Source organism: Pyrus communis, chromosome 14 (assembly GCF_041283825.1).
Source record: "Pyrus communis isolate YQ-2024b chromosome 14, ASM4128382v1, whole genome shotgun sequence".
NCBI classification, from domain to species: Eukaryota; Viridiplantae; Streptophyta; class Magnoliopsida; order Rosales; family Rosaceae; genus Pyrus; species Pyrus communis.
Window position 1 is genome coordinate 10,411,849 of NC_142578.1, and position 10,843 is coordinate 10,422,691.

Consider the following 10,843-nt stretch of genomic DNA (forward strand, 5'->3'; position numbering starts at 1 on the left):
AAAGTGCTTGCTCGACGAAATATTCTAAAATTCCATCGGTCAAAGGCTATTTCCCACCATTTTTTTCGTGAAAAGTAAATTGGGCTGACATGATTAAGTGACATTTGCCCGACGACCTTGGTTAGCTTGCCCAACGAAATTTTAGGTTTAGGAACACGTGTCATAATTTTTGGATTTTGGCATTTATGGTTGAGTTTCTTATTTTATTTTATCTTCTGTCTTTAAAACCTCATCAATGAGAACTATTTAAGTATAATTTAAACTAAATTCAAATATAGGATTCTTTTTTTATTTTTAAGAAGAAACTATATTTTATTAGGAAAACTTTAATTGTAGAAGACATCTAAGGACATCAAAGATATTAAAAAATAAAATCACATCATAAAATTTTACCAAGACTCAAAACAAAAATCATACAACCCAAAATAACCAAAATCATAAGTGAACCTATAACTCTAAACTTTGACTGCCACCGCAAATTAAAATCGTGTCGCCATGAAACTCATCCCATCTCGCCATAAAGAACTTATGGAACAATATTCAGGATTTGTGAAATCGAACTTGGTGTGAAACGATTTAGATGCATAATAGCAAACAATAGTCTTGATTTGACTTAGTAGGCGAAAAACACAAGAGTATATTGCAACAAAGTGCTTCAAATCTGTGATGAATTGAAAAAAAAAAAAGAAGTTAGAGAAAGAATATCATGTGTGGACTTGGCAGAAAATATCTGAGCATGCCTGAAATTAAATCACCACTAGAGAAATTACAGCAGAAAATATCATGCACCATAAGGGAATATCATTGTCATGCGGGACTTAAAAAAGAATAAAATAAAATAAAAAGAATAAAATCAAAGTTTATAAACAATAGAGTACCTTAATAGATATCCTCCACCTGTCGTTACTCGTTAGGTGATTTGCTTCACAAAAAGTCATCGACCATCTAGAACTAGAAGTCAATAATTCCACCTTCGGCAAAGAACGCGTTTGGCGTCTGCAATAAATTAATTCCTAGACAAACTCCAAACATTATATATAGCACCATACTTTTCCATCATCTCCACAAACAACTCCCTCCACTTCCAAGTTTCGTCGTTGCAAAAATACATCACAATTTAAGAGAAATTTCTTTTCACTTGTATCACAAAGAGAAGAACATGGCCGAGAAGAACCAACAGGTTTATCCTTTGGCAGCAGCAAATGGTTACACAAGAAGCGATGCAGAGTCTTTGGAATCGGCTGATGAGCTGAAACGCAAGAAGAGAATCAAATTGGCCATTTATATTGGTATTTTCATTGTGTTTCAGATCATGGTTATAACTGCGATGAGTCTCACTGTCATGAAAGTTAAAACCCCAAAGGTCCGGCTAGGCAACATCAACGTGCAAGACCTCAACTCCGTCCCAGCAACACCTTCATTTGACACTAAATTCACAACACAAATCAAAGTCAAAAACACAAATTTTGGTCCATACAAGTACGATGCAAGCATTGTCACGTTTTTGTACCAAGGCGTGACTGTCGGGCAAGTTTCTATTCCCAAGAGCAAGGCTGGAATGCTTTCCACCAAAAAAATCAATGTCGAGGTGAGCTTGAGTTCAAGTGCATTGAGTGGTACCAACCTTGGCAGTGAAATGAGCAACGGGGTGTTAACTCTCAATAGCGCAGCTAAGTTAACGGGAAAAGTTGAATTGATGTTTATAATGAAGAAGAAGAAGTCTTCCACTATGGACTGCACCATGGCATTAGATTTGTCATCGAAGACGCTCAAAAGTTTGCAATGCAAGTGATTAATGACCTGCAGATCAATACTTGTACTTGATTTGTTGATTTTTTCATTCGTTCTCTTTGTGACTTCTTGTATTTTGTTGCAGAACTATATATAAATAGATTTCTCTACTATTTCAAACCAAGCCTGATCTGTTATTTCTTTTTCCTTTTTCCGTACGATTGAATACATAATAGATGCTTCTTTTCTCTAACATATTTAGTAATTGCAAAATCAATAGAATACCTGGCCTACTTATTATCAAATTGAGTCCATCACACAATTTTAATAGAATTTTGATAGTGATGCACTGTCACATTTGAAATGTCATCAAAGACGGTCCAAATTAAGTTTAGAAGGCGAATGGAACCACACATTATATTTCTTTAACCCTAAAAAATAAACAGTATGCTTGCCCATCTGGTGTGGAGGTTTTATCCCAACTAGCCCCTTGCACACACTACGTATGTGTAATTTGCATTTTGCAGTTTTGTATTTTTGTATTTTTTTAATTAATTTTTTTAAATTTGAATGAAAATCAATAAAAGTTACCACCCTAAAAATGTGGGGACTCTTTAATTATCATCATGAACTCTTTAATTAGGCTGCCTATTGTGTAGCTTAGCCGAACTCCCCCTCCCCTTAATATAAATATATCGATGTACTAAAAAAAATATAATAATAATTGTCATCATGGAAGTTAAATTTTATTTTACCCTTTTCAACTTAAATTGCTTTCCCTTAAAATCTTAATTAGAGAAGGACAATTTTAGGTATTTTAAAAACTTCACCATTTCAAAAGCACCCAAATAGCCCCTTGCTTCTTGTTCCTTTCTTACTGAATGTTTTGCTCCTCGTGCACACAGATTGCAATTAATTCATTCAAATTCCATCCTTTTGAGCAATGTAAGTGCTCTTCAGCAAGAGTACTCAGGAGGTAGAGAGTTTAGGGCAGGGTGAACCAAGAAAGGATCTTCGACGGAGGTCAGACATTGACCTCTTGATCACCAACATTGTCTTCCTATTTGCTCATTCTTTTTGTTAGCAGGCTCATTCTTTTTTTAAACTTATGATTGAATAAATTAATAAAATATTCATGAATAAAACAAGGAACAATACTTGGTTACTCAAAGATGAGAAAGAACTCCTACTCGAAATTTCTCAAAAATTATTCGTTGCGAATTTATATAACTTCGTGTTTAAAATCAAAACCGTTCATATTATAAATCATCCTATAACGATCGCCTCTTCAAAAAATCAATTAAACCTAAGGTCGTTTAATTATCAAACTGTTTAAAAACAATGAATGATATTGGTAAAAGCATTATGAACCGTCTATGTATTTGCTACAATTGATTGACTAAACGACCTTAGTTTTAATTTATTTTTTGCAGAGATGATCTTTACAATGTGATTCATAATATGAACGGTTCCGATTATAAGCACAAAGCTTTGTGATTAAAACACAAAGAGTTTTGAGTATGAGTTCCTACTTATCTTTGAGTATCAAAATATTGTTCTAAAACAAGAGGATTCATGCAAGAAAGAAAATGAGAGTGAAAATTACCCTAGTGTTGTAAACATTCCTAGTTTAAGTTTGATTGTGTAAATCATAGATTTGATTTGATTCTAGTTATCCTTTCCTGTTGTATCTTGTATTCCTTGGGGATGAAGGAATATCTTCTCCCCCTTTACTACTATAAATAAAGGCACAATGTAGGAGGGATAACAACACACACATTCCCCTACAATTTAACAAACACATCTCTCTCTCTTCTCCTTGCCGCTGACCCTCTCTTTCCTTGTCAGATAAAATAAACCACAACACGTTATCATCACGCTCCTACCACTGCACTTAGGAATTTGATGTTGAAGAATTTTTCTGCATCAAACCAGTTCATCCATATCATCATGCAATCAGGTTCTTTAAAAACAATGATTTTTATCTCGATATTTTTGTAGCCCTGATAGCATGAATATTCACCATGATGTTTAATCATAATTGTTTAATTATGTGAATTTGATATTTTACTATCAATTAAATGAAATATATTTGTATATGCATCACATTGAATTAAATTAACATATTATTGTTTTGAATATGCATATAATTGAATTAAAAAAAAAATTGTGATTAGAACAGTTAGGGTTCTTTGAACCCATGTCTTGCCCTACCCCATCCATGGTGATGGGCCACACCGTGCACACATAGTTAAGCCCTTTGGGCTCCTATTGTCTCCCACGTGCTACCAAGCTTGCAACTTGCGTCAAGCAAAAACCAGAAGCGATCGGTTCCTTGACTGCCCCAAGCCACAGGCTTTGTCACATCCCGGCCCGGGTCCCCACTACATCCCAAACTCGACTCCACTGTAGCACGATATTGTCTGCTTTGGGCCCCTACCACGCCCTTACAGTTTTGTTTTTGGGAACTTACATGAGAACTTCCCAGTGGGTCACTCATTATGGGATTGCTCTTGCGCGTTACTCGCTTAACTTCGGAGTTCCTAGAGAACCTGAAGCCAGTAAACTCCCAAAAGGCCTCGTGCTAGGTAGAGATGGGAATATACATATAAGGCTTATAGGATCCACTCCCCTGGGCGATGTGAGATGTAACAATCCACCCCCCTTAAGGGCCCGACGTCCTTGTCGGCACACGTTCAGGCAGAGATTAGCTCTGATACCAAATTGTCACATCCCTGCCCAGGCCCCCAACATATCCCGGGCTTGACTCTACCGTAGCAAGATATTATCTGTTTTGGGCCCCTACCACACCCTCACGGTTTTGTTAATGGGAATTCAGATAAGAACTTCCCAATCGGTCACCTGTCATGGGATTGCTCTCGCATGCTACTCGCTTAACTTCGGAGTTCCTATGGAACCCGAAGCCAATGAGCTCCCAAAAGGTCTCGTGCTAGGTAGAGATGAGAATATACATATAAGGTTTACAGGATCCACTCCCCTGGGCGATGTGGGATGTAACAGTTTCTTACGATCCACATAATCAAAAAGAAAAAAAAAAAAAAAGTGATTTCTTTTTTTTTTTTTTTTTTTTTTTTTTTTTTTTTGACTTGCCTGAAGCAGCCTGTTCAAAAGAAAAGAAAAAAACATTTTTTTTAGTTTTTTTTTTGGGTTTGCCTGCAGCAGCCCAATTCCTGCCTAGTACTCATCGTGGGCCTGCAGCCTCACCCGAGACCCCTAACCCAATTCTTGGGCCTGGGATACACGACACAATTTTTTTAGCCACCCGTGGCTTCATTTTTATTTGTTTGGGCCCCAAGTTTTATTCACCTAATTATGATAGGCCCAATGAGTTATATATTTTTTCACCCACACTTTAATTTGCCCCGAAGTCCAAATAAATCAATTCAATTATAATTATAAACTTAAAAATTCTATTTTTGCATATTTGTTTGCATATATATTTGTGTTTGCTTGCGGGAATATATGAACCTGAAGTTCATCATTATTTTGAAACCTGAAGTTTCTTATAAACATGCCTTGTTTGAAAACCTGAAGTTTTCACTTAAAAAAATATCACCCATGAAAACCCGAAGTTTTTCATGCAAAATTAAACCAATACATGTCTATGAGAACCTGTATGTTCTATTCCTACGTGAATGGATTGATTTTTCTCCATTACACTAACCACATCTTGTCCTTCACTTTTGTGATAGGAACATGTCGAATTTGAACAAACTCGACTTCACCGCTTTGGAGGTCTCTGGAAGGAACTACCTCAAGTGGGTTCACGATGTGAAGCTCCACCTCACTGTAAAGAACTTGCGTCTTGGTATTGAAGATGCAACAAACGAGCCTATTGGCAAAGTTGAAAAAGCCACTACTATGATCTTCATCCGAAGACATATCCATGACGCTCTACAAATACATTTATAAAATTTCACCCATTGTTAGATATTTTGTATATTTTCTCTCAATGCTAAGTTATTTTGTTGGATACTATTTCTTGTTAGTTGCTACTTATTTTGTTGGATACTATTTCCTATATTTAATTTGATAATTAAGAAAGTAAAAAATGAATTTCATTATAAAGCTGTATGCAATGCATAAAAGACGCTTGTTTTATTATTCTTTATGTCTTCACCTTGTTAGTTGCTACTCTGGCCATGACATAAGGAGAGTTTTTATTTATTATTATTATTATTTTATTTTTTTTTGCGTATTCGGATTATAGTCACATGGTGCAATTTCATTAAAATTATAATATATATTTATTTTTATTTATATTTTAAAATTGAGACATATCAATCATATTGCGCGTCCACCTATATTACTTGTAACACTTAAGTGGTATAACACTCGACAAGCATTTTATTTATTTACTATTATCAAGCGATACTTATATTAATTGAAATTAATAGGTATATAAATACACGAACATCCTCAACAAGAATAATAAAATGCCAAACTGGCTCGAAACAAGATACTATTGCATAAGTGGCCAGTATTTTTGAAATAGATAAATATTACTCTGACAAAATTAATGCCAATTTTGAATTTTCTTTCTACTTCCTCACTATGTACACAATGTCATATTTTCTCGCTCACTTAGACCATCTCTAATCGAGCAGGCCTTAAGGACATAGGCCAAATGATAACCCTTTTTGACACAAAATCCATCTCCAATGGAGGTTTGGGCAAAAAAATCTTATAACACACCGGGCGAAAATCCAGCCATAAGGCCAGCGGGCTGGCCATCTTTAGCATGCCAGTCAGCCCTTTCAGTTGGGCCCAGCTAGATTTTTTTTTTTTTTTTTTTTTTTTTTTTTTAAAGATGACATTAAAATTTTAAATTTTTTTTCTATAAATACCTAAGACATTTCGACACAATTTCTGACATCATTTTAACTCTTCTATATTATTTTGACCTCATTTTATTTTAATTCCTCATATTATATTCACCTCAAACACTCTTTTAATACACACCCGTCTCTTACCTCTTCCAATAATCTTTCTTTTAATGTTTTTCAACAAATGGCCACATCTTCAAGTGGCATTCAAAATATGTCCGGAGGCTTATTCATTTAGTGACAAGTGGCACTAAAAATATGTCTGGAAATCTTATTTTAATATGGTAGTTTAATTCAATTAACCAATAAAATTAAAGAACAAACTTAATTAAAATAATAAATTATTGAGGGGGCAAAAAAATAGCATCCTTCAGTTGGCGATGGTATATGAATATAGTCTAACACTGTTTATTAAAAAATAATTTCTTGTATGGCTATAATCTAGACAGGTGCTAAATATAACCCTTTCAGTTGGAGATGGCCTTAGCACTCATTATTTTTTAATTTGTTATAGTGATTCAGTAATAAATTTATTATAAAAAAATAATAAAATTCCGCAATGGCATTACTTAATACTTAGTAAAAAATTTGCAGTTCATTATTATTTTTTCTCTGTTAGAGAACTTGCCCATTAATGATCCAAATTTCGTTAGAAACCTGGTACAAGAGAACTTGTCCGTCTGCAACATTTGGCTCGGCTTCTATTCTTGTGAGAGTTTCAAGGTATGGCTTAAGGAGTGTCCCAAGTTATAATGTGTGTGATGTTTTATTTTCAACATTATCGATACCTAAATTCAATTTCCATGACTTTCATTTTTTGACATGCCATCACTTTCATCTCATATGGCATGCGTGCAATTCGATGACAAAACTTGACCACTTCACTTTGACTTTTGAATCAACACATCGAAAAAATCATATTCAAAGCTGAAAAATCAAACTCCAGTGCCAACAACTACAAGAAAGAAAGTCCAAGTCCCAATTGGTTTGCCCAATGTTAAAGACTCAAATTCTAAGTTCAAACACTCCCCTTTGACACTAACTGTAGCTATGCCATTTTACTTTCTTTTTATTTATTTTATATTTTTTAGTGTTATATGTGACATAACGTTCACATTTCAAATACATATACACTATTTATTTTGAAGGGATCTAATATGTGACATAACGTTCACATTTCATCGCTTTGAAGGGGTCTAATATCTCTGCCCATATTTCTTTGCAGCTTGAGACCGCTCGCCAGGAGATCGTTGACTTGAAGACTAGCCTTGACACTATCCAAGTTAAGTATGAAGGTGCAGGGAAGGAGATTTGATGTTACATACCTCAGATTCAAGATCTTGAATATGAACTTTCTAAGCTTCACTCTGCTGCTTATGCAAAAGATAAAGAATTGATTGCTGCTTATAATCAAGTGATCCACTTCAAGAAGGTCGTCTAGAGGCTTGAACCCTAAGTGTTGGAACTCCAAGGTGCACTGAAAATCAACGAAAATCTGAAGAAGGAAATGGATGAGCTGTAGTGTGTCCGTGTTGGTTTGCTCAAGGAGAACGACCAGTTGAAGGGTGACAAGTCTAGGCTTGAGACTTTGCTTGTTCAGAGTCAGGTCAATTTCTACAAGCTGGGTTATGTAGATTATCCCTTTGGTAAATCATCTGACTTTAAGTTTGCGGGAAAGACTTTAAGACCTTTATTTCTCCAGAAGACTTGTTTGCCTTTACTTTTGAGGCTTTTATTGCTGAAGTAGTCGGAGAAGTTGGTGCCCAGGCTAGGGCGTCTGGGGGTGAAATACTTGATGATGCCGTTGTTGAGAGGGTTGCTGCTGAAGGTAGGTGACCGAGTAGTCGTCTGATGTCCAAGCTGCTGAAGAATAGTCTTTTAAGTAGCCTTTAAGATTTTCTTTGTTTTCCTAGTCCGCGTGACCACTTGGCTGTTATCCTTGGCTTTCTTCAATCATTTGAGTTGTGTGGCCTGCATCACAACATACTCAAGATTTTTCGATCATGAAATTCGCTAACCTTTCATATCAAAAATACGCGGTTGTATGGAATTTCGTAAGTCAAGGTCCAAGAGAAGTCCTTGATTTTTATGTAACCAATTCCATGGGTTACATAACAAGTATCAACACTTTAGGAATTAGTGTAAATCTAGACGATCATTCCGTGCTTGGCAAAGGTGAAGTTTATCGACTGCGTAGCATGTCGGCAATGGATAAAGCTTTGTATATGCTCACTAACTGCTTAACCTTTCACAAAAAATGTGTGGCTGTATAAGTTTAGCACAGCCTTCTTGAAATCGTAGGCTACCTTAGTGCACTCGATAGCAGCAATAAGGTTCTAGGGTAGCCATTCATAGGGTGTGCTGCGTAATGTCCTTCTCCGTCTTTGAGGTTCAGTTCCCCACAAATTAGGCCAAGAGACCCAAAATCCTTCAGTTAGCTAAGCCTTGAAAAAAGACCATTGTGGCTACTTCTAGGAATCTTGGTGCAAGCCATCGTGCACATAGTTACACCAGGGCAGCCCGACTTATCCACGTTTGGATATTCAGAGTGTATAGTTTATCCTCCCACATTGTAGAGCAAACCCATATGGGTGTTAGGGAAGTGATTTACCTTCTCGCACTGAAGAGCATGGTTGGTCCCCAGTGGGGCGCAACTCATACGATAAGTCCCTAATAAGAGTCTGGTCTTCTTTTGAAGTGCAGGAGTGATCAGTTATTGTAAGCATGCAGCCAAGCCAAGTTGTAAATACTTCTAAATTTTTTATTGAAAAACGAGTGAAACGAATGAAAACTTAGCTGTAAGGTAGGAATTGCATAACAATTGGATAATTTTCGACTTACGAGAAGGTGCCCGTCGAGCTGCTTGAGTGTTCGGGCTTTGATGTAGTGGGAGGTCATGCATGGTACTTCCTCAGATTGTAGGCGTTCCAATGTTTTTTGATTTCTTTGTCGTTCATGGTAACGAGGGTTTAACTACCCTTGCTGCATACTCTGCTAATCTTGTCTGGACTTTTCTATATGAGATCCATCTTTTTGGAGCCTTCGTTGTGGGCAGTGATTAATTCTTTTCTTAGGACTAGATCTCCAGGTTAGAACTGTTGAATCTTGGCCCTTTTGTTGTAGTTAAAGAGGAACTGCTGCTGGTAGGTTACGATGTGGGTGGTAACCTTCTTGCATTTCTCCTCTGTCATATCTAAGTTTATGGCCATCTCTTTTTTGTTATGCTTGATGCTTGGCAGTAGCGTACTGATACTTGCCACGATGACATTGGGATAAATGATTGCTTTTGAACCAAATGCCAAAGAAAAAGGAGTCTCGTCAGTTGCTCGTCGTTTGGATGTGCAATACGCCCATAGACATCTAGGATGTTTGTCTGGCCATTTTCTTTTCTTGTTGGAAAGGGATTTCTTAAGGCAGTCGAGAATCGTATTGTTAGATGCTTCAGCCTACTGATAGGAGCATATTCATGCGACTTAAATGGCTTGTTCTCGTGCATTTACGTTATGTTTCTCTAGTTATTTTAGTCCTTTATGCTTCTTTTGTGTGTTTTCAGGTTCTAAGGGCAAGGTATGCAAAAGGATGCCTTTTGGAGCCTTTTGGAGCAAATTAGAGATTGGAATGGATATCGTATGCTTAGAGCCAAGAAGATGGACGAAATTAAAGACTTGAAGTAGGAAAGTTAAATCCTAAAAGACCTCATGTTTAAGCATCATTGAAGACTCCTACGCATTTTAGAACACAAAAACAACATTCCTTGCAACCTTAGGACATTGTCGTGTGTTTCCTTGTGTCTCCCTTCCTTGCCATGCAATGAAGGGCTTTGTTCCCTATTTTAAACACTTAAAGCATTCACTTATCATATCATTCACTTATCAAACCATTCACTTATCACTTCCATTCACTTATCACTTATCACTTCCATTCACTTATCACTCACCACATATCATTCATTTATCACTTAACATATCATTCATTTATCACTTAATACATCATTCACTTATCACTTATCATACTCATAATCATCTACACATTTCAACCATTTAAACATATGCATTTCAACTCACATGCATCATCATCATGCAACCAACCTTGCCACATGCTTTCTAAGCTTTCCCCCTTCATCATTAAGCCACATTCACTCCCATTTCTCTCCCCTTAACAGCCCTAAACCGTGCATAATTAAAGGACACCATTCAACATACACATGCACCAAAAGACAACATTGGCATGCATCACATGCATTTCCAACACTTCCCCCTTTGTGC

General features: G+C 36.4%; 1 protein-coding gene across 1 annotated transcript; it reads left to right on the forward strand.

Annotated features, from left to right (window-relative positions):
- Positions 1 to 1,049: 1,049 nt before the first annotated feature.
- On the forward strand, positions 1,050 to 1,915 carry LOC137711930 (late embryogenesis abundant protein At1g64065-like). Its single transcript, XM_068451085.2, has one exon. The coding sequence runs from the start codon at positions 1,160 to 1,162 to the stop codon at positions 1,790 to 1,792; it is 633 nt and encodes a 210-aa protein (XP_068307186.2). The 5' UTR covers positions 1,050 to 1,159; the 3' UTR covers positions 1,793 to 1,915.
- The last annotated feature ends 8,928 nt before the right edge of the window (positions 1,916 to 10,843 follow it).